General features: G+C 43.1%; 1 protein-coding gene across 4 annotated transcripts in view; it reads right to left on the bottom strand.

Moving 5' to 3' along the window:
* PRKAG2 (protein kinase AMP-activated non-catalytic subunit gamma 2) overlaps positions 1–25,268 on the bottom strand; it is a 211,499-nt gene that overhangs the window by 114,562 nt on the left and 71,669 nt on the right. For 3 of the 4 annotated variants that reach the window (XM_027648541.1, XM_027648543.1, XM_027648542.1), the window contains exon 3: positions 19,583–19,862. In XM_027648541.1, coding sequence (XP_027504342.1) covers positions 19,583–19,862 — 280 coding nt within the window. Of the gene's footprint in view, positions 1–19,511; positions 19,530–19,582; positions 19,863–25,268 lie in introns of those variants that run through there. The other variant, XM_027648545.1, reaches the window with a different exon arrangement.

The raw sequence follows: 25,268 nt of genomic DNA, 5'->3' as shown, positions 1-25,268 counted from the left end.
AAACGTGGAAAATATTTCAAAATAACATGCAAATAAATACGTAAAGGAGATCTTTGCTCTAAAAAAAGCCACTCAAGAGTCCAGGTGATGCAATGCACAATAACAAAAAGCCTGTTTAGCCCAAACACCATTTGTAGGCTGGTTGAACAGAGCATACAGCCCATGTTTTCAAAGGGAAACACAATCTACCACTTTCTCCATCTGGTCCAAGCCCAGATCACACCCCATAAAAGAATTGCAAGTTTATGATTCCAAGCTGGGCTCAATTACTTCCCATAATCATAACCAAGTGTTTCACTGTAACGAGTGTTTTGTCTTTATCCCCCTTTTTTTTAAAATACTACTTCATGTTGCTTTCGCTGTGCATTAAGAAAGATTTCAATCTCTGAAGCTGTCAGGCTGGCCCTAAATTGGTTTTGAAATATCTAGAAGTTTAATTTTACTTCTTTTTAGTGGTCCCCAAAGGTACACACTATATTCCCCAGAACTCTTGGTAAATTACTTATAAATTACATCCTGGCGTCTTCGTGATGTTTTTCTATCCTACCTTTCCAGAGCTCATAACAAAAACCAGCAGGAACAGGAGTAATGGCAATGGTGGTGTTGGCATATTGGTGATTTCTAGCAAGAAAAACACTATTTCAGGTTCAGAGCATCCATCCCAGAAGATCAATAAGCTGGGACTGATGACCGCGATCCCATCCAAATGGCAATTTTATCATTTCCCCACATCCTACTAATAAACTTGGTGCATGTGTTTCCAGCACTCACTTCTTCAGTGATTTCAGATCATAATGTGAAAAATGGAGCTGTTCTTACATGCACCACAATCTGGCTGTGCTCAAAACAGCATTTGATCCAGCAAGTACAGGATGTCTGGTGTGACAATACCACTCCTAAAATTTAATAAGTTCTCAGCTAAAGAAAAACATCTCAGCAGTAACTCCCGAAAAAAAAAAAAAAACAGCAAAAAACAAACAGCAGAGGCAATAAAGCTCCTTAGAAGCATTTTCCACTTGTGCTTTTCTCATCTCTTCTTGCTTCTCTTTCTTCTTGCCTCTATTGAATCTCTCAACTATATTGATCCATAAAACCTTGAGAAGCAGATAGAATTCACTGGAACATCACAAATCTCTTTTATGTTCTCTTCTTGTTATTCTTTCTTTCCTGCTTCTTCACTTCTTATGCAGAATTGGAACAGATTAAATGATGTTAAAGCTAAAATGGGCATTGTCAGGCTGAACAAAATATCTCCTTCAGTTTAAACTAAAGAAAAAATCTTTCAACCAGCACCAAATGGGTTGCAAAGTGAATGACAGCAAATGAATAAAGACAGGAATTACTCAAAAAAAGTGATACATTAGGACAGGCCAGTACCTAAAGAGTGACATTCATACAAATATCCCATAGTGAATACCCATGAAACACAAGACACTAAAAATCAGAGCACCACGACTGCACAGTTCTGTATCTCTCTGCTCCCTGAAAGAAGCAGATGAATAATCTGACATCAAAGCCAAGAAATTTGCTGATGCACAAAATAATACAACAAAGAGACTCTTCTCCTGTCTTGGTATTACTATTATCTGCTATTTTTAGTTGAAAATAATCTTAGGAATTCTCTTACAATAAAAAATGATTACAGTGAAATGTCGGGATTGGTCATCCCACAGTCACCCATTCCTTTGCCCAAGTGGATGTAGTAAAGACATATATGCTATATGTATATTATACTCCCAAAATCAGACACAGTGGTCAGCAGCACCCTATTAGACATGTGAAACAACACAGAAATGTTGACTGAAGAGAAAATTGAACCACACCTTGAAAAGCTAAATGCTTAGCTAATACTTGAGAAGCCTTTCTCACTCCTGCCTCCAGCAGCTTCACTGATGACTCTCCCATTTTTCACTGATTAAAAACGGACCTCACTGAGTTGCTGCAAGAGAGCAGCAACTACCAGAGGAAAGAAACACTCCCCTTGATCTTCTAACCTCCAGGGCAAAGGATTTTGCATACCTGTGCCTCTCCTGCTCTCAGATGCTGTGAGGCTGCAGGAGAGCCTGAAACCTCCACTGAGGTCACCTATAGGTGTTTACATGGAATGGGTATTTTCCATGCAAATGTTCCTTTGTTGGCAGTGAAAGCAGGGTCTTGTAGCACAAGTGAGCTGAATTGCTTGTTGAACTCAAGCTCAGAGCTCACAAAATCTCAAGGACTAGCTGGGGTATTCACAGTAAGGAGTTTATAAATATTATACAGCCGGTTTGCCCACATCAATGGCCAAGGGCATCACACAGGACCCGATGCCATCTGATGAACTAAACACAGGAGTAATGCCAAGAGGGAAAATTCCTAAAGGATCACCCAACACTGTTAATAGAAGTGGAACTGCTCCAGCAAGGGGATTATCATAGAAAGGATGGAATCCACTGTGTGCAGAGGAACTGCACTGAAATGCAACCCCCTGCGCAGCCTCTTTGCACTGCAGCAGCTCCCTCCATCTGCTTTTTCAAGATACCCCTAGCAAGTATAGTAGACCTTCTTCAGGCCATTAAGAAAAAATACAAGGGATTAAAACAAACCTCAACCTGCACAAACCCCAAAATAAACCAAAAAAACAAAACCCAAACCATCCCAAACCCAGAAAAAAAACCCAAGATGTCTTAATTTTCTACCCTTACTTTTCCTAGGAATTAGTGTTTGGAAGCATTGTCAGTTGTAAGGACAGGAATAAACCCAAGCACTTTGCATACTTTAATGTCATAATAACTGAACAACTGGCAAACCAGCTCTGTTACCTTCCCAAGACAAACATTCTGAGGACACCACCAGCTAGATCTCTTCATCTTCAGCAGAAGGGATGTAAGTACCATGGTTTGTAGCTTCTCTGCACAGGGAGAAGTGACTCTCCAAAAATCCCCACCCAGCTGGCTGGAATGAGGCTGGCAAGGAACAGAACAAGATGAGGTTTGTTGGACCCAATGACTCTGCTTCTTCCTTTGCAAGAACATGATATACTATTCACATTGTGTTAAACCACTGTGTTCATGAGGTGGATGTCTCATATGCCCCAGCTCCACAGAGTTTGCTAGAATTAGGGTCCCAGATATGCCAAAAGACATGGGAGCACAGAGGAGAAAACACATTTATCACATTCATGAGGTCTGGAAGAGAAAATATGTCTGGTTTCTTTTTCCAGTTTGGTTTTGTTTTGTTTTGGTGGTGGTGGTAGTTTGGTTTTGGTTGGTTTGTTTGTTTGTTTTGGTTTGTTTGTTTGACTTAAGTTTTTTAGGTTTTTTGCACCCAGCTCAAAGGCAGCAATTTTGATAGCAAAAGAAACTTTACTGACTTTTTTAAGAGAGATGAAAGCAGATGGACAAAGACAGACCCTGCAGATAGACCCTGCAGCTTTCTGAGATGGTAACATAGGGACTTTAGCAATCTGCCAGAGTACAAAAGGGACAGAGACAGTGGAGTGTAAGGGAAAGCTGGAATTGCTTTGCTGTCTACAATGAGCTAGAAACTATCAAAGCCCAAGTATTTCCCATTTCTTGATAATTCTATCAACTCATGTAGCTGGCAGATAGGTAACTAGGAAAAAAAACCATCTGATACATCCATGGGATCCAGCTGGGAAACTGCTACAACTGTGGGAGCCACAAGCCTATGATGGCAGTGAATCAAAGGAGAGGGTAGGACAGCTTGGGTGGTAAAACGTTCCCTGTTCATTCACTGTGCACCTAAAAACATCAAGCACTGTAAAGTTCAGAGTTGTTATATTTAGGATTGTGTGAAAAATCTCAGTGGGTTGGCTGGGACCAACGCTCACACGAACTAGAGAAAGCTTTGAGCCTTCATGCCTCAGGATGACAGAAGGGCTGGAAACCTGGGAGCTACAAGGCAGTAAGAGACTATTCCTGGAAAAGCCAACCCTGCAAGTCTGCACACACAATACCTGGCAGAAGAAAAAATAGTCTGAAAACTTTCCATGACAGCTAATGATAAAGGAACAGATTGAAAAGGCTGTCAGCTGTGTTCCCGGAGGGACTGCCTGAAAGCCAGAGTGGGGAAGAGGAAACACCACAATAGCTCCTTGCACAACACTTCCCTGGTCATTTATGTTTTAGGATGTCCTTGTGAATCAGAAGGCAGATACCAGTGCCCAGGCACATCCCAGCTCAGTTCTCAGGCCAACACTTAATTTGCAGCCTGTTTGCTCTCTCAAAACCCATCAAGGCTCAAACTGAGGAGATACTTCTGGAATCATGAAATTTCTTTTAGTGGTGATTCAGCTTAGCAATACGTTGGGTCAATCACACTACTATTTGTACCCCGTAAAAATATTTTAAAATGATCTAAAATAGTACCACAGATGAACAGAACTTGTTGTACAGAGTCATCAGATCCCCAAACCTTGTTGAGATCAGCAGTGCTTAAAGTAGAAAGCCCTCTACCAAGTAGCTCTAATGTCATTAATCAGTTTAAATTCCACATCAAGAAACAAAACATAAACTCAGAGTTATGGTTACAGCACTCTGGATATATCCAGTAGCATAAACTCTTGAATTTCTTCATCTGTCCCCAAAGCCTCCTTCATCCTTAGTCCCTCACTCAGGTGTCTCTCTTCTCAGGGCCACGTTTCAAACACACCTATGAACTTTCCATAATGCTGTCTGATGTAATTCTGACTCTTGGAGTCAGGGTTGCCTAAAACAGCCTGTAAAAACCTATTTGTGTTAAAGGCTGAATGTTTTTGCTACTATTACATATCTGTGGGGGAAAAAAAACCCTTCCATCATCACCTTGGCAGCTGGCAATAAAGCCTGGCAAATCTGACGTTCATCTTATTTGCAAGTGCGTCACTGGAGCAAAAAATATGAAAGTCTGTGCTAATAGACACAACAGAAGTTATTGCTCCAAGCTACATATTTCTGTAAACCAGGTAGGTTGTTTCCAGTCATAATAAAATACCGACAGTGCAGAGGAGGGGAAGAAGGAACACTGGAACATGGGGCTAAATATGGCATTAATAGGCTTTGGTTTTATTCTAAGCTCTGCTTCTGGGCAACTACATGACCAGGGATAACTCACATCATCTCTGTGAGAGCTTCAGATGAAAATCTGTCTTCAGACGCTGTGTGTTACTGCACTGCAAGAGTCTCATGCTTAGACTAATCCTTTTTCTACTCCTATTAATGTGAAAGTTAATTAAAAATCTTAAAGAAAATAGAGACCCACAGCAGATAATGTAGATTTTTATGGTGACCACAGGTTTCTGGCTTTCCTTCCTGTTCATTTACTGCTTATATCCATTACAAGTCTATGTGTTCAAAGGCAAAGAGCAAAATTCCCATGTCTTCAGGCACTGTTCAGAGTGGGATAATGCAAGCACATGGTGGAGAGCATCAGCCTTCAGCCCAAAAGCCCAAACTTCCACTGGCCTCAGTAGCAAAGCCCATGCTCATTGCCTGAAAAACTGAGCTTCTCAAGATGTCTCTAAATTAATTTCCCAGTAGGTTTTGCTCCTGCATGTTTTAAAAGATGTGACATGAGCTCCTGTGCCAAGCACAGCACCAACAAGGGAGGTCCTGCTGGTTTTTGAGTCAGAGCCCACAGCACCAACAGCCCAAATCAGTCCTTCAAATTTCTCCTGCACCCTTCAGTCAGCTGCTACAAAATTCACACTCTTAAACTACAGTAGTTAATGAAACATCACCAAAGCACAGAGAAGATCCATGACTCAGGGTCATGCACAGAGCTCTGGGAGCGGGGTCATGCTCCTGCCCCAGTCATTACCCTCTCTGCCTGCACAAACCTGCCACATCACAGCCTGTACAAATCAGGCATGGGAGGGAACACATGGGGCACCATCAGAGCCCAAAGGACTGTCTGCAGCTTAGCAGCTCCCTGTGCATCTCCTCCTAATGTGCCTAGTGACTTAGCCAGCGGCGAGATAAACATCCTCATATTAGGAACAAGTTTTACTGGGTTTTTGTGTTACTTGACCCTCATGATTGGGAAACTCTGAGTGTCTCAACAACCTCTTCTTGGTTGCCATCAGAAGACACTTCCCAAGGTGAAAGATGGTTTGCCTTTTTGCTCCAAGAGTGCAAAACATGCAGTTGTGTCTGGAGAGCGCTCGGTGCTCCCTGAGTTGGTCTGTGATGAAGAATGAGTGAGGCTGGCTCTTTCGCACAGTTTTAACTGCTCAGCTCCAAGGAGAGTTTTGGCTTTGCTGTAGTAACAGTTCCAGCACAAAAACACTGGCCCTTCTGCAAGGGCACAGCAAAGCAGTGTCCTTTCTTTACCTAGCCTGCAGCACTGAGCCCACCAGGCTGTATTCTGTGCTGACTAGTCCCACCTGACCCCTTTAAGACTGCAAAAACAAGGGCTTTTTCCCTTCATATATTGCCATTATCAGCAAATTAATGAAGCTCCTAACCTCATTTGCACCATGCAAAAACAACTAGGACTAAAGAAGAGCTGGAGGCTTTCTTAGCACAGGAAAGGGCTCCTCTAATCCTGCACAGCCTTTAGTGCAGTGGCAGGCATTGCTCATAAATGGCTTAATCGAACGCGATCCCTTCCCTAGTGCACAGTAAGTATCTGTGTCCAATGGAGAGGATAAGAATGCTGGGGCAAACAAAGTGCCAGGTTTAGAGAGAAACAGGGAACCACAAACACACACTTTCCTAGCCATGAGCTCGTCAGAGGATTTTCCCCCTCGGAATTTTTGCAAGATGTGCATGTGCCGTGTGCTGCTGAGCCTCGCATCTGTTGGATGGATGAGAAACTAATTTCTAAGAATTTCAGTGACGCCAGGCATTTTCTTTTTTTAATGTGACCATAAAGTGGCAAAAGCTGTCAGCGGCGCTGGCAGTAGCTGAACAAAAAATGTTGACGTTGCTTGGATACCGAGTCCTGCTCCAGCTTAGGATTTGCCTGCGTGTCTGCATTTGACAGGAGTAACTCCTTTGGATTTTAGTTTTTCTTTAATATTCTGAGAGCCGTGGAAATATCTCCCCCTGTTCAGATCACTCCTTCCCTCTCCTCCCCCACTTTCAGGCTTTGTAAAATGCAAACTAATTCCCCAACCATAATAAAGCCGTGAAAATATTTTTTTCCTAGCCTTTTTTTCCCCCCAAGGTTAATCTTTTCAGTTATATAAACACTTTATAAAGTAGCACGGGGAAACTGTATGAGAATCTGTTTATGTGATTAATACTTGGCTCCTTCTTTCCCTGTGACGGTATTTCATGCTTTGCGTTTGCCGCCGCCGACGTTCCCTCAGCCGCCTCTCCGTGACCTCCACAGCAGAAGGCAGCAACATTTAACATTGCTTTTCGTGGAGTGCTTACAGTGAATCATTACTGGTGGGTATCCTTGGAGTCTTGGGAAAAAACAGCGTTATTTAGTACCTGCTAATTTTTTGTTACAGTGGATGGATTCCAGGTTTTCTCTCATGGCAAAAATCCAAAGGAAAGTGAATTTTCCCCAGCCTTTCCCTTTATTGCTGTCCTGCTCCCACTCTGACTTGTGCCTTGGTGTTTGAAGAAACAGTTCTGGATACCATTTAGTGAAGTGCTGTAGTGTATTATTGTCTTTTATGGTAAAGAATTTGGAAGGACTTGAGAGAGAGCTTCAGGCAGAAACAGAAACAGGACCTTAATGCATATACAAAATACAGCACTAAACTCCTCTTCCTGGCAGCTAGATGACAGAGAAGCAAAAAACATCCACCACAAATAATTTTTCAGTCTGGTCCCTGATATGGTTCCACAGTTATCCTGGTGCTCCACAGCACCAGATTTCAGTACCCTGTGGGGTTCTTTTCCAAAGGAAATGATGTGTTGTTCAGATACTCTCTTCAGTGTCATTTGTTTTATTTATTTAATAATGTCACAGGCTTTGAATATACAAGCAGCCAACCTTCTCCTTCAACAGGCCATCCCAAACATCAGTGGCCCATTCCCACAGAGCCCTTCTGCACCGGGGAGTGACTCGGTTTAGCCACGCCGAAGCAAAGGACATACTCTCCTTCCCATTCCAGTGGCTCCTCCAAAAAAAAATCATGCATTGTAACACTAGATATCATGACTGCATCACCTCAAAAGAGTAAACAACGCTTGAATGCAACAAGAACATGTACCACAATCTCGTAACTCTTTCCAACTTATGCCAACCACAAAGCAGTGAACACATGAGGTTCATGTACACAGTGTAATCCTGCTTTCCCTCTCATTACAGTGGTAGCAAGCATGAGATTTTTGGGTACTGTGCCAGCTTCAACAGCTCTGTGAGGAGGAGAAGACACATTCCTGTTGTAGCACTCAAAATCCTGCAATTTAACCACTGGCAAAAAATTTATATGGAAAAACCTGGCATTGACAAAAAACAGATGGAAACCTTGAAGCAGAAACAAGCCCTTAAAAATATGCCTCTTCAGGTTTAAAACTGGAATGGTCAAAGTGATAGGTAGAGGGAAAAAAAAATAGAGGTGACTCAACAGGCTCATTTTGTGGTGATGCCTTTTGCTGTTGCTTTCCCCAAGCCTTGTGTCACTGGAACCATAAAAGAGCACTTGAATGGGTTGAAGATGTAGAAGTCAGTGGAGGCAATGCCAGGATGCTCCCACTGAACACACAGAACTGCACAAGAAAAACCTCCTCCCAGCTGCACATCTCTTCTTAAATATAAAATGTAATAATGGAGTGAAAATGATGCTCTGAATCCTGAGAATCCTGCTCTCCAGTTTTCTTTTCCAAGCACAGGTGAGACCTAGAGCCCAGCTCAGGGAAGCTGGATCCTCTCTTGGCTCTCTTGGCTAAACTAGAGCCAAACTATGGCTAAAGGTTTGGCACCACTGGTGTAAGTTCAGGATCCACTAGCATTCCTGCTTCTTGGGTTTGGAGCTGCACTCCCTAGGGAAGCAGCTGCATACAGTGATTTAAATTTCCCATTGTGTGGCACAGCTGTCTGCTTTGTAAGCTCCCCGACTGACAACGTTCGTTCCCTCCATGTCTCAGCTTTCCAAATAGAGGGGCCATAGGAGCTTCCCGTGACAGCCACTGGGACTTCCAGCTACTCCACACACTCTGCCTCAAAGTTCATCCCAAAATGATGGGTCAGTTTAACAGTAGTGTGACTCCTGTCCAGCCCTCATCAGCAGCTTGTCTGCCTTCAATGCTGTAGTTGCAGGGACATATCTTTAATAACAAAACCCATGCCAAGAAAGCGATCCAAGGCCAGCTTCCAAAGGGTTTCAATTCCCCTTTTCTCTAAACTGTTTAGCTCCTCCAGCCCCTGCCACAGCCACACATAACGAGAAGCCTAACCCCAAACTTCACCCTCTCAAATGGCCAAGTGCTCCTCCAGAACCAGGTTGGGGACAATCCCAAGGTAGCCACCATCCTTGAGTGTCCACTGGGGCTCACCCCCTTAAAACAGTATTTGAGATTTCACCTCTTTTCATCAACCCTAAACTCTGCAGCAAAACATCCTCATGGGGCAGAAGCTCCCCTGATGACATCTCCTTTGCACAGAAACTCCACACCACCACCCCCCAAAATTCAGCAATGTCTTGTCTTTCAGGATATATCTGACTGCATAGATATGTGCTACTATTGTTACAACGAGATGTTCTGTAAAACATGCAGAAATAAGACATGCCAGTCTTTTTTTTACATTTTTTTTACACATTCTTCATCCCAATGGTCTGGACAATACCAGAGTATAAGCCCACTGTGGTTAAACAGACCTAAAGGAATCATGGCTCAGCACAAAGGAATACCAAAGCGATGGCTGTTAATTACATTAATGAAATTAAGAAAAGTGCTAAATCTCACTTTAGTCTGTGTTTCTACAACCACAAAAAACTGGGAAAAAGAAAAATGTTCCTAACATCTGCAACAAAGCCCAAATTTGTTACCCCATAGCTGTGGCTTTGATCATTTCTCCAGATTCAGAACACTTCTCCCTACCTGTCTTTCCTTACCATAAGTAAGAATTTGCTGATAATTCACATATTTTTTTGCAGACTGGGCTTCTGACCCAAGAAAATCTAGACAGCTGTACAAATGGGTTTGCATTAATCCCCACCACTTGCTTGAAAGATTTACATGAACACCAGTGATGTCAGATCAGCAATAATCCTCATTACTTACTATTTATGTTTTTGGGGAGGGAAGGGTCATAATTAGGCTTTTGTCTAGGAGAGTCCCTTTGATTGCATGGGAAATAAGAGTTTTCCTCCAGTTTTGAATGACAAAACCCAACCCTGTAAAACCTGTAAAGCTTACATTCCCACAGAGGAAACTACTGCTATTGTTCTTCACTTTAATAGGGGTGACGAACAAATATTGCTGAAAAAATATATCCATCCAATAATATTTCCATTTTCCTTATCTTTTTCCTTTTTTTTTGGTTTGGTTTGGTTTTGGTTGTTGTTGTTTGATTTTTTTGTTAAGAAGCCTTTTTTTTTTCTTTTTTTCCCCCTTAAGTCAACTGGCTTAGGTGGCTCAGCAAGGATTTATACTATTAACTTCAGGCACCCAAGTCTGGAAATTGTTGCACTCTGCTCAGAGCCCAAAGGCCAAATTTTCCCCTGCGTCACTTTGAGAAAGTCAGGTGTTGTAAATATGATGTGTTTAAACACACATAACACAATAGAATTTGATCTTCAGGGGGGTAGAAGCCACAGTTTAATTAACTTAGCTGAAAGAAGCAACACTTTCTTCTAAAAGACAAAAAAATCCAGCTAACCACCCATCTAAATGTTCATCTCAGTTCGTTTTTGAGGTTTTCTCTCCCGAACAAGTTTAGGCCGGGGCTGCCTTGCTGAGGACTCCTTTGCCAAAAGCCCATTTCTATTACCTGGCTACATGTATCAGCTGCTTCTTGTCTTCCAGAAATCCTAAAAGGTGCATCTCACTTGGCCAAACTCACTCCCTGTCTAGCAAACACAAAGGAGGCAGCACTTAATACAGAATAAATAATATGGGGCACTATTTGCCACCTGTAGCGTATCTCATTCCAGTATTAACCACTTCCTCATGTGCAATTCTTTTACCTTCTCTCCAGAAAGTCTTGGCCTTTGTAGAGTTTAGATGTGGACTTTTATTTTGGATGGATTAGAGCCAGTTTTGGCTGCTCAGTGCTATCGGGGCACGTCAGTGTGCAAGAGGAACTGGAGCCACCGCTGAACTGCAAACAGCATCATCCTGTTGGGGCCACGGCTCAGGTTGCCAAGCAAAGTTCTCTCACCATTAAACAGCTTCATGGAAAGACTGTGAACATGAAGAGCTATGGAAACCTTATACTGAGGTTAAGCAAACAAATCTGACATCAAACCTTCTGCCCAGCTCAGGCAGGCGATGAAGCAGATACATTCATAGTGACCCTGAAACGAAATGCTCAGAATTCCCAAATAATGGCGTTTGTTGAAGAATATTTGATTAATAGCTTACCTTCACACGCCTTCCCCAGTGAAAAATTAATTGCATTAGGGTCCCTGCATTTATCAACACAATGAAGTGTCTATCTTGATATTGAGGACCATATCCTGACTTGAGGGCAATGACAAACACTTCTGGGATGAGGAGAGAAGTTGGTTTCCTGAACAACTGCTGAAATTGCAGCTGTTACACAGGTTGGAGGGAGGGATGCTTTTAGCCCCCACTGTTTGAATGGGTTTAGAAGCAGAAAAAAACCACCCCAACAGCAAGCATAATCAAAGATTCTCAGCATCCTGCTCAAAACCTAAGCCGAAGCATCTCCAGTCAGGCAAGGCAATCCCAGCCTCTCCATCGCACAAGGAGAAGCAGTGGGATGCCCACAGGAGGGCACCTATGCTTCACAATGGTATAGGAGCTCCCAGGGAGATGCAGTTTGGGCTCACACAGTGCGGCTCTGTCTGGAGAAGCTACTCCCACACACTTGTCACTGCAGTCCCATGTCACGCAGAGCTCCCAAAGCTGCTCCCACATTTTGGGCTCCGAGAGCCGTAAACAGCAGGAGATGCTGCAAGAAGCAAAATACAAAGAAACCCACCACAGCTGCCTGCCAATAAAGTGTGCTTACAGGAACCCCAAGGCAAGGTTCAAAATAATTTAACTAAGAAATTGAGGTGTTTGGATGGCTGATCATCAGAGACTCTGACTGCTTGTTTCACGTATCAAGTACACACTGATTAATCTTCTTCATAATCTGAGATTTTTTTTAAGATACAGAAGAGCCTTCAAGTACAGGGTGAACTGCGACAGAAAAGGGTATAGTAGGAGGTCTATATGGAAAAAAATCCAAAACAACAACAAAACCAAACCAAACAACTCACAATGCTTTTTGTTTGTTTATTTTAAAGCTAAAATGAGAAAAATTTGGATTTCATTAAACAGTGAGTGTCCCATCTAGAACCAGCCATCCCTGTTGGGCAGGTGGTTAAGTCTGTTGATCCATCCCAGAGATGCCAGGCACAGGGAAGTTTGTAACCTCTCTACTGGCTTTAGGTTTGTCATTTGGCAGCTGCCACTGTTGGTTTTAGGATTGCCATAAATCAGCTAGTTCCTGACACTCAGACTTTTCCAGCAATGCTCTGTTTACCAACATGAGTAGAATACCTTGGCTGTCTTTTAAATGAAGAATATGACTTCTAACCTCCTCTAGCTGATGTGTTTATTATTTTACTCAAAATAAACCCCAAATCAATTAACTCACTGAGCCAGAAAATACTAAACCAATTAATTTTTAAAAAGTGGCATCTCTGTTCTCCTTTGCTTTGACAAAGGAAACATTAATTTGGTCAAAGAGAGAGCAGCATGGAAAGACTTTGCTGGACTACAGAGAATCAGGAGTACAGAAATTAGATCAGTGACAATAACACATTGATGGTATTACACCTGCTTACAGGTCTGTCCCATACCCTACAGATGAAAGTTAGAGACTGAAAAACTTCCTTTTTTTTTTTTATGATGGCATCTAAATCATTAGGAATTTGAAGACAGTCTCAAAAATCCTTCTTCCCTAGACAGAGTGGTGAAGAATATAAAAGGATACTGGATGTACTCCCGCTGTGCAGACAACACTGACCATGGGAAACTAAAGTGAAAAGGGAAGCACAGTGAAAGATATCTCCAAATAACTAAGAACAATCACCATAGGCACATTTTAACCAGAAAAATCATCTGCTGCTGACAGCAGATGTCAGTAACTGGCAGGAGAAATGGTGCTGAATGTCTTTGGCCATGTGTGCAGCCTTGCTGAGCTGCAGCAGCTCTGACACACGTTGTCTGCAAAAAGTCATTTTTCTAGCGTAGATGAGACCAAAATGAACAGTGTTGGCCCCTCTGAGGGCAAAGCAAGCTTGAAAAATGATGAATAGATGTTCTTGCACATAAGTACTGGAAAATAAATCAAGACAAACAGCTTTTTTCCTTTTCTATGTTTTATGGGATGATGATGGAGGAGTCTATGCCACCCTCCCAAGGTGAACCTGGACTGAGTAGCCCTGTCCTTTCCTAAATTGCTCCCCTCATCCTGCATGGCAAGGGTAGTCACAGCCAGGAATCAAAGCTGCCTCATGCCTTTTCCCCCTGGCATCCCACCTCATGCCCATCAGCTACAGAAGGCAGGGGGACTGTGAACTGAAGGCTGGAAGGCTCCAAGACTATGGGATAAATGTCCTGATTTAGCAAAGAAAGATCCAAATACAGATTCCAGCAGCTGACAAGAGGAAGGACATCCCAGTGCACAGCACCGTGTTGCAGGAAGGTATTCCTAAGGAGTAAAGGTGGGAAATAGCTGGAGCCAGTGGTGCATGGAATGTCTGTGCCCAGCTGCCGATGCTCCACAACAGCCTGTCTTGGACTAAACTCCACGTCACTGCAAGATGGTACCTAAACGTCACGAATATGGAGTAAAATCCTGGGGGAGAAATGGAATTCAGTTGAAAGATTGAAAAAAAGTCTTAGCACAGATCAGCCACAACCCAAAGACCTTCAAGGGAGCAGAGTAGAATGTGGCAACGAATAGGCTGCAGGGTTTTCCCCATTTCTTCCCCGGGTTTCTGCAAATGAGAGCTACTTGCTCCATCTATGGGTAAAAATTAGTACAGTCATAGGCTTTTCTCACACAGGGCATCGTGTAACCAAGATGTTCTAAAAGAAAATAAATCATTAGAGTGAGTAAGATACATGACATCTATTCTGCATTGCATCTCACAGTCTTCTGAAAAGAATACAATGTGGATCTTTATTATGGGAACACCAGGAGTCCTCCTTATGGATTATTTTAGGCACCACAGTTAACAGTATTGAATGCCAGAAGGAGAAAAATTACTAAGAGAAAACAGAACATTAAAACTTTAGAGTAAAAACATTTCCTTCCTCAAATGCAGTGCAAATTCACTGTGATTTAAATCTGATCATCAGCATCAAGGTGTTTGAAAGCTGTGTAATTTTCAATTCAAAGTTCTGTAAACAACATTTAATTCTGAGCTAAATTTATCTTTTCATTCCATGCACCACATGCACTCGAAGCTTTAGGTCAATGGAAACCTTTCAATTGATTTCCTTTGCTGGTAAAACTGACAGCACCATTAATGTGACATGAGTATTGCTGTTACCTGAACTGATGGTTTCAGAAGGGGAAGCAGGACTGGAAAATGACCTGATGTCCTTCAAATGAGGCACTCAGGCCCACGGAAAAAGATACATTTTAATTACTTAAATATCATAAAACCATCTACTTCTAATATAATATTCCGGGTACCCCTATCTGCAGGGGTACCCCCTAATTTCCACTCAGCGCAATAAAGTTGCTCTCATTCATTTGTACATGTATTGGCTGTGAGGGAGAGCTCATGCAAGAAAATTGTAATCTGAAATGTGTTTTCTCCCAGTGCAGGTCATCCTTCCGTGTTTACCTTGGATCACCTCAGCTTGCTTTACTGAGATGTGCCACTTCTTTCTCTTGGCATTCTACCTGCTCATGCAAACTGACACACCAGGGAAATGCACTCCCAGCACAGCCAAGACCCAGTAATGCCTCAAGAGATCCCAAGTTCTGTTTTATGAGAGTAGTTCATGCAGTTTTGAGCCAGCCTAAGACAAACTGGGAAGCAGTTCCACAATGCCAATTTCGAAATCACTCTTCAAGGACTTCAGCTTGCACATCTTCACTCACCCTTTGTTCCCGTTGTCCCTGTAAAACACCTGTGAAATCAGTGTCAGGTCTGTAGAAGCCTCCTGCTAGCTACAGGTCACACTAATTTAGTAACTTTTTTCACATCCAATTAAAATGTAATTCTTTTAATGTTCCATGGCTGCTCACGTGCCCACACTGATGGGTAAACCCCAGGTACTGAGCTGTACATCTCACAGAGTCAAGTCTCTGCTTGCAGAAGGCTCTAGGAGGTAAAAGATGGGCAGTGCTGGGGAGGACTGAACCTACCAAGAGTCACAGTGTGGGGGAACAGCATTATCAAGTCCTCTGCACCACCTCAAAGCCAAGCTTAATTCATCCCCAATCCTTACTCAGCTTTCAACTGTCGGTCTAACAAGTGCTGTTGCAAAGAAATTCTCAGACAAAAAAAAAAAGAAATCAAAAAGCCAAGAATTAAACTTCAGAGTACTTGCACAGAAACCCAGCACGCAAAGAGACGTCTTGGATTTTTCTACAGGGAACTTCCCAAAATGAAGGGGCTGCACCACTGATCAAGCACACACCTCACCCAGAAATATCCCTGCAGAGCCTCTTCGAGAGGGGTCTGAGGTGAATTTATTGCCTTTACAAAGGAGGGATGCTGGACGTGAAGCACCAGCCATCAGTTTACTGTTCCAAAGCTGTACTTACAAAATACCTGAAGTGTCTGGCAGCCAAGTACACGTTGTGGGAAGGTATTTTTCCTTTCAAGGTGAATCTTTTGTCAGATCAGAGCTGCAAGGTTATGACCGGATGCTGAACTGGGGTAACCAAAGCGAAGGGGCACAAAGCTCAGTTTTTGGCTACTGCCAAAACCAGTGATACAATACTGAAGATTAGCAAAAGCTTTAAACTCCCAGCCTGAAGTGGAAAATATTTTAAGTTTCATGTCTGCAAATCACTTTCTGTTTTAATATTGTCCTACCCTAACCCTTCCTAAACTGTATATATTCAAAAGGAAAAACAACTTAGCTGGGAAAAGAGCAACTACATGGGAAAGAAAGTACTGTGAATACCACACATAGTCTTTAAAATGAAAACAAGCTAGGAAGAAGCTGCTTCCAAGGAAAACAAGGAATATGTGGAGTAACAGGTTAGTCTGTGTTTTGAACAATGCGTGGGAGGAGGAAGTGGAGGGAAGACAGGGTATGTTATTTAAAACAAAGACTGCATCTACTTTCCCCCACATACTGCTCCATGATGACAGGGAAAGGAGTGCAGTACAGACTCAATTCAGGTAAACTGGGGGACAAAAAGAAACACCAAGTCCCTGTGAATTTTCATCTAGTGCTTTTTTGTTTAATTGCAGATTGCCTGGATAAAATACAGATCTGCTATAAACCCAAAGGGAAGGTTCCAGTGCAGAGCTTCCCAGAAGATCCAAGGCTGCGGGGGGATGTCAGCAGGTCTCTGGTCTGATCCCTCCTAAATTGGGGTGCTCAGAATCTTGTCCAGTTGACTTCCTAAAATCTGCAAGGGCAGCAATTTCACAGCCCCTCTGGACCCCTGCTGCCATAACACCCCCTCCAAGAACATTTTTCTTTCACGTGCCTGGGGTTTCCCTTGCTGACTCCTGCACTTTCTCTGGGCATCCCTAAAATGCCTGGCGCTGTCTTCTCCATAACCCCACTAGGCAAGTGAAGACAGTAAAAAGGTCTTCACCTCCTCTTAATTCTTCTCCCCCCTACACCACATGCACAGCCCCTGAGCAACACAGTGACCCTTTGCTGGACCAGCATGTCCCTGTCTCTCCTGTACTGGGAAGCCCTGAACTGGACCCAGCCCTGCTGATGTGTCTCACTGGTGCTGAGCAGAGGGGGAGGATGACTTCCCTTGACCTGCTGGTGATTCTCCTCCTAGTGTAGTCCAGCACACAGTTATTTTTAATTTTAATACTATTGACCCAGCACCAGCGGGGCTGGGAAGGCAGGCAAGCACGACAAGTCCAGCTGATATCAGTACACTCACGGTTTCAGAACTGATAAAGCAACCTAAGTCCTATCCACTTTTAAAACAGCTATCCCAAGCTGCTTGAGAAAATGGCATTTTAATCATATAGGCTGTGACAACTTTGAGCAGTGAAGCATTTAAACACCTTCAGAAACATGGAGCCACATGCTGGTTTAGCTCTTCTCAGAGGTCTTCAGCACAGCATTTTTGCAAAGGTCTGAGGTATCTGGTTTGAGGAGTGTCTAAGAAGTCTTGCCTCTCAGGAAATGCTGTTCAAGCCACAGAGACTTTGTTTTGAGTGGCAGGTAAGCAATTAACTTACTGTTCTGTAGTGCATAGGGTTACTTTTTATTTGTGAAGTAGTAGAATGCACAAGTACTGCCTATGAGAAACTACATAACACAACAGAAACACTAACCCATACTTTTCCTGAAGTCCTGAAAAGGTTTTGTTAAATAAAATTTGATAAAAGTTAATTAAATATAATAAACTCTGAGAGTATAATTCACTACCAACACCTGTTTAGCACATTCTGAATAAAATCTACTTTACTCTGGTAGTAAAGGATGTGTATCTGCATTCGTCTTTCCATAAGAGAGCTAAATGATGTGAAAGCACATGGCAAGAAACATTTTGTTTTGCAAAAATCTGCAGAAAGGGAAGAGTTATCAATTTAAACACCAATTGTAATCATTGTAATCATCACTCTCTTTCCAAGAGGCTGTCCCTCCTGCCTTACGAACAAAAGACCATGAACACCTGAGCCCAGTGCAATTCCTGCAACCCTCTCTGGAGCAGCAGGGTCATGGGTATTTTCTGTTAGCTCAAATATAGCATGGCCCCACTCCAAGCCTGCTCCTGCAGTAGTGATGTGACCTTATCAAAAGGATGTTGCTGACTCCTGGGAGATTCCTTTATTTAATATTCTGTTGTACCTATCTAGGACTTAAATAGTGGTGGCTGCTCGGGCAACTTGAATGCAAAGTCCCAGGATGGCTTTCCTCTGCAATCTGTATTGCTGCTGTCTGTGTAGCAGTGAGCCCTTCTCTGTGTTCTCCATCAGCATTATATTGCCAATATTTAAATGTAATATTTAAACCTAAGTGGAGTGGCAAAAAGAGTTTAGATGGATTTCAATTACGGTGAGGTCTGAACAAGAGGGGAGCATACAAAGCATACTTAAACTTCAAGAAGGGAAGAACAAATGTCCTTGAAGAGAAATGATGCTTGGAACCTACTCTAAGTCCTTCAGGAAGACTGACTCTTACTTTCAATCTCCTGAAAGTGTTTTAGGTAGAGGCAAGGGCTGGAAAAGATGCCATTTCAATCAAGCTGCAGCAGAACTTCTGATAAACACGAAGAAAAATCCTATTACACAAAAATCACTATGAAATTCCTTTTTCTGATTAAACTCCATGTTTTTAAGAAAAAACTGATAAAAAAAACCCCAAGGGGGTCCCTCTGCTATTTAAAAGTCACTGAAAGCTATCAACACGTTGCAGGAAACATACAGTCCATCATCAATTCTGTACCTACACTGTCAGAAAGATTTGCCAATAATTTATCATTATTTCTTCTCTTCACAGACTCACTGTGGTCTGATAATCCAGCACCCTCTGTGGCAAGGCATTATTCCTCTGTTTCCCCTGTAATTCTGCTCCCTTCCCACAGCCACTAACCCCTTGGGCAGACCAGGTTTGGTCTGTCGACCAGCACTGGGAAACTTTATCCAGTAAGAAACTTTTAAAATCAAAGCATGTTCTCAATCCTTCTCATTTCTGAGTTCTAACGGTGTGTTATCAGCTCACAGGATCCTGAAGACGTAAAATTTGTGTCCAGTATAAAGCAGGCAAGTGCTCTGAACCATAGAGGTTTCCAATGCCTTTCACATTCTGGAAGAGGAGCTCAGACACCTCCTTTAATGGTCATTTGATTGGAAACACATATAATTTACTTTCGTCCAGTAAAGGTCCCTTTCCCTTCCCACAATAGGTAGGGCAAAGAAACATCAGTTAAAAAAAAAAACAGCTGAAATTCTCTATAGGATCTACAGAAGCAAGTCTCCCTCCGCTCCTGAGGGACGTAATTTCAGTGCCCACCTCCACCACGGATCCCAGGAGTGTCTCAGCACTGAAGTCCTACGAGCCTCAGTGAAACCATCCAGAAAACTCCCACTAACATGGACACAGCATTTCTAAGCAAAGCTTTGAAGGGTGATTTCCCTCCTCAGCCCTGTGTGGGTGTCTGTGAGGTGTCCCTGGCCCTGTAGAGGTCACACCTAATGGCCAGCACGTCAGAAACCCACAACACATGGTCAGTGAAAGCAATAACGAACAATTAGCACATGCCTCATCTGCACTTACTTCACTACCGCAGGTAAAGAATGGGCCAAGCCCAGAGGTATCTTCCTGAAATAACATGAGCAATTTCTTACTTTTTCTTGATCTGGAGAAAAACTTGATGCCCCCAGGAGAGGTAGACGGGTTAGAACTGGGGGAGGACTCTTTGGAGGAGGACCTGAAGATCCCACTGAAGCTCATTCGACGTGGGGAGCGTGGGGGAGACTCCTGGTAGGGGAAGGGGAACACTGTTTTGGGTGAGCCAGGGCTATGTTTGGATCTCACAGGGGCAGAAACAGGGCTGGAAGGTCGGTTCTGGAGCCCTTTTGAGAAAAGGCCTTTTGAAGGGCTGCCGGCTGAGTAGTTTTCTTCCACCTGAGGAGGAGAGAAAAAGGAAGAAAAAAAAGAAAAATCAACATTAATTCGGTTCATTTCAGGCCATCAGGATCTCTGAACTTGTCTCAACAGAGCCAACTCCTGTTTGCTGGGGTGGTGGATTAGCCAGACCTCACCCTCCCCAGTGCCTGTCTCTACCAACATGCAGCTGTGTGTGTGTGTAGCACCTCTCGTTGCCCCTTGGTCTTAAAGACACCCTGAGTCTCACAGAAAAACTTCAACGTGTGTGCAAACATTTTATTATCATCGCACATATAATGTAGGACTTTCTTCACTGTTTTTATTTGCCACACATCCCTCTTCCTTCCTCGGGCAACCGAAAGATGACTGGCAATGAATTTATTTAAGGCAATGAATGACTGCAGTTAAGGGAACACGGTGCCCCAAAGCCTTCCTCACGAGTTTAAGCACCCACCTACAGTACAGTACTTAAACCTCCATCACGTGATGTGACTCAGCACAGCACACAAGTCCCCAGATGCCTGACAGGTCCCTGTGACGTCTTCCACAGCCACAACTGTGGGACTGCAACTCCAATCCCAAAAATAGAGCAACCATTTTAGAGTGATGACGTTCCTGTTAATTACCTGAGCTGGGATATGACCTTTCTAACAGCTGTATCCCTTTTGGGACCTATGGTGACTTTCCAGCTCCTGTGTACAACACAGCCCTGCACTGTGCAGGCTCGCCCAGTGAGGGGGAAAAGAGAATTCAGAAAAACAAACAACAAAAAAAAGGAGCAAAGATTAAATTCTCCCCACACACAATTAACAGAAGCTGAACCACAACCCCTGTGGGATTTGCCTGTGCCTGGGCTATATGTAGAGTTTATTTCCTTCTGGATGCACAAAGTACTTCTGTGGGTATAAGGCTGCTATTTTAGCTGGGGGCATTTCTCATGAATGAAGGGCTCTGTTCTAGGCAAAAGGCAGACATGGGTTTCAGGTCTCCAGGGAATGTGTGAGTGAAGGACATGGTGGATGTACCCAGAGGCACCGTGTGCCATTGAGCTTCAAGCTCTTTGCACTCCTGCTCCTCTCTTCCCAATTACTCAACGTAAACCAGGAGGGATGGAGCACACAGCAACTTCTACACGTGAAGATGCCTCCTGATGTTTATTAGTCTAGTTAGGTACGAGTGTTGTTGCCATGGGAGTCATTGTAGGGAAAAACAGCATCTTTTATTAGGATGACTTAGATGAGAGAAAGCCTCATAGGCATGTGTGCCCTCCTCTGGATCAGTGAAGGGCTTGTGTGTATGAATACAGCTAAAAATAGTCAGCCAAGTTTAAAACACATGCAATTAACTCCCTTTCCAAAATAACATTTAGCCACAGCTCCAAAACACTTGTAGAAATATGTCATGAGCAGCACAATGGTCAAAAAGCTGCTCCCTCCCTAACCCAGGATCCCACTTCTTGGAGTCCTTTCTGTCTCCTGTCTGTGCATTTTGGACCAGGTCCTCTTTCCACTTCGGATGGGACAGAGCTGGAGGGGGACCTTCTGCATGGGAACTGCAGAAGGTCCCGTAGAGAGTGTGAACTCCCTTTTGGGAAAGTTTCTAACCTAAAAGGCGAGTGGCACTTGGTCTGGGAGATGGACACAAAAAGTGTGGGTCACTAGGAGGGGCACAGAAATGTGCCAGCACAGCCCTGGTTGGATGATAAATTCTGCTCTGTGCTCTTCTGTACAGCACAGAGATGTCCAACAAGAGACAGAACAACTTTTTATACCTGCACACTTATTTTGACAGTGTGGACAAAAATATCTGAAAAATAAACCTGTCCATTGCAGATGAATTAGGGGAGCAGTTTCCCTTAAGGGGACACTTTTGGAAAAAGATAAATCAATTTTAACTGAAGCAATAGGTACCAAAAGCAACAACAGGCTCTGGACAGTTTCCATAAGAGAAAAAAAGTAGTGTTTCATACTCATGCAGTGTCCTGAGCCTCAGGATTGCCTCCAAGCTCTGTCACGAATTCTATGTGCAATCTTGAAAACTCATTTCACATCACACATCCCTTCTGCCATGAGGACTGTATCTCCTCTACTCCTACTCTAAGTCCTCCAGCACACAGACTGTCTCCTGGTGAGTATTTATCAAGAATAACAGGGCACAGTCCCTCAACTGAGACCTGGAATAATAACCACACTATAGGAAATTAATAAACAAACTGCACTTTTGTCCTGGGTAAAATAGTCCCAAAGTGACAGCTTTTTCATAAAAGCTCATTAACTTTACTAAAATATAATCTGTAAATCATCTGAGACTACTTATACTTTGTTCTCTTCACAACTACACAGTCCAGGAAACAACCAAGTAGCTCAACGGCACCTCCTCTTTCATTGCAATTTAAACAGGTCTGCTGCCAAACCTACTGCGTGGAAGTGGGGAGTAAGAACATTTTCAAGCTTATTTTAATCATAAAACAAATCTGCCACTGCTGCTGCTGTAGTTTAGGACTGTTTCCAGGATGTTCATTGTAATTTTTCCTAAAGTGACAAGCCATGACATTTGTGAAGCCAAGAGGAGGACGCCATTCTGGTGCTACCCTTAATATTTCATGTTATCTTTTTTGCATGCTCGTTTGGTTAAAATGACACACTGATAGGAGACACTTTAAAAAGAGCGTGGTGTCCTTACACACTACAGCAATTCTAGAGAAGCAAAATGTCAAGCAACAATTTGTCAAAAACGTCAGTATTCCCTTGTATGCACAAGTCAGACACAAAAGCAAATTGTTCTCCGAATCTGAGCTGAAGCAGTGGGATGCTTTTATTTATTTAACGCAATCACAACCAGTTGCCTTCTCTCCATCGTGCCAAGCAGATGAATTAACTAATTGTCAGAGCACCAGGGGCACGTTGCTGAATACACATGTGCATGCTACTAAATTAAAGGAAATTACCACATTGAATTCTTCCCCAGCTGCTGCACATGTTAATTACACGCAGGTTACACCCACCATCAAAGTGGATAAATACCTGTGATTTTGCTCTGGGAATTACAGCAGGATTCCTTTCTTGGAATATCATTTGTGGCCAATGGATTGTGAGTTTTAAAAGACGACTGCGAGTTTTAAAAGGCGCTTCCATGAGTGAAATCAGCAGCAACAACAGTTATCAGAGTGTATCAGAAAGTCACAAGGCAATGTTCATTTTCATGCTTCAGCTGGGAATGCAGAAGAATCTCTGCTGTAGAACAGACCCCACCATCCCATGCAGACCCGGTGTGACAAATGGCAGTGATGCCAGAGGCACGTTACGCAGCGAGATGGATTGTCAGCCTGTTCTTCATGCTTTTGGGGCTTGTTTCCTGAAGCTATGACAAGCAGGTGGGCAGAAAACTCCCACAAGTGCTTTGGAAAGATAACTATGCCCCCAGCCGAGCTGTAGCAGCAAAATAAAAGTATCACACCCCTGGTTTCTCACATTGTGAATCACTTTGTGTTGGTCCAGGAGAAGCAGTAAAGTGAGACTGGGCAGAAATATGAAACACACTTAAAAACCAATATAAATGCACATGGCAAAATGACTCATTTGATCCTGAACAGATTGGTCTGTTGGAGATAAGAACTCCAAACCCACAATGCAAGTACAACACAAATCAATAAACAAATAAGGTCCAATCAAACAAATTGAAAAATTCCTCTAAGTACTACAACTATTCACCTAATTAAAAAAAAAAAAAAAACAAACAACAAAACCCAACACAACAAAACAACCAACCAGCAACAAAACATTACCTGGCTTTGTGCAAAGCATAGATGGGATCTTGGAGCTCCATGCCCAGCTTTGGACTCCTTAAACCTTAAAACTTACGTTGGAGAGAAATGTCAGCTCCTGATCTTATGTCTGCAGAGAACAGTGCAGCTGGAATGGGGCTTAATCAGCAGCCTGTCAGTAGTGCCAATGTAGCCCTACCCTCAGCCTACAGCACTGTGCTCCCTGGGGAGGTGAAGTAACTGAGCAGCTACATCAGATGTGCTCTCCAAGGCTAAACCAGTTACCTTACACAGCACTGAGAAAATATCTACTAAAATGCTCTAAGATGCTACCAGTTTTCATGCTTTGGAGCACAAAAGGATCCACAGCTGGGGACCGGGGAGAGACTTTGCTCTGTTGTACACACTAAATGATCATAGGCAGGTTTCTAAAACACATTCAAAAGTGTCCATTGTTGAAAATAAATGTCTTACAGTGCTTGGCATCTGGCAGACATAACATTCAATTTTTTGAACAAAACGTGAAGTGATAGTGTGGCACTTGCGCCACATCGAGCAGCTCTGGAAGATTTCACTGCAAGAAATAACACTGAAAGCTGCCCCTGTCATTTCACCTGGATGATGGAATCTTTCCCTCTTCCTAATCTCTTCTTCCTTTCTCCTAGCTACCCACATTAATGGCTCAGAGTCATGCTGTGATGATGGACCAACAGACTCTCATCTCTGTTTTCAACAGACAAACTCCAGGATGACAAATTCCCAATATAAATAACTACCAGTGCCAGACTACCCCATGGCAGTGAATGAAACAGCTGGACAGAGGCTTGAACCATTGAGCAGTGGTCCATGTGGCTTCCCTGCTCACTGACCATCTGATTGGGATTTACTCTGTGCTGTAAGCACTCCTCAGGTGCCACTCAGAGAGAGCACAAGCCAGGGACAGTCCCAGGTTGCACGTGGCCACCCTGCTGTAGTGGGTGCAAGAGTTTAACTGTGCCCAAGAGCCTGGTTTTCAGGCCAAGAGAACACTCCCTGACCTCTTTTACTTATTGCCCTGGTTACCATAACCTTGTGCTGTTAAGAATTATCAATCCTGAAGGTCATTCAGGTCTTCCTGTATGAAGTCCTTCCCTATGATGAAAAAAACACCTCTCTTCACATCCAACAAATTTGATTAAAATGCTTCTAATTTTTGTCTTGGCCTTACTAGCAAAGACCCAGGTAACTCCATCAGTTCTGTCTCTCCACCCAACAGTCATCTTTTCAATACCAGCCTACCATCTTTTCTTTCATCTGTTTTCTTACCTGACTTGCAATCCTTCATCCTACTTTACAAGAAAATTGAGATGCATTTAATCACTACCATATGATAATCCCCAATGCAATGGGCCAAGATGCCAAACTATTCATACTTCACCACAAACTAGTCTCTCGTCATCCTCATGCCACCCATCTCAGTCCTGCCACAGGCAGAAATTTTCCCAACATTGTTATTTTCTTTCCCATGCTTGCCATTGAAAATCTGATCCCCCCTCTTTTTGCCAAATGAAGTCCTCTCTAAGAAGACATTTCTGGTCCCAATCTAAAATTTAAAGACCACTTCACTGCAGGGAAGAGAAGTGTCCTGCCAAAGCAACGTGCCCAGAAAAATGAACTAGCTC

The sequence above is a fragment of the Corapipo altera genome, unplaced genomic scaffold, assembly GCF_003945725.1.
Source record: "Corapipo altera isolate COAL_440 unplaced genomic scaffold, ASM394572v1 47, whole genome shotgun sequence".
Lineage (NCBI taxonomy): Eukaryota > Metazoa > Chordata > Aves > Passeriformes > Pipridae > Corapipo > Corapipo altera.
The sequence above is the reverse complement of the archived record's forward strand: the minus strand, read 5'-3'. Positions and strand labels throughout refer to the sequence as shown.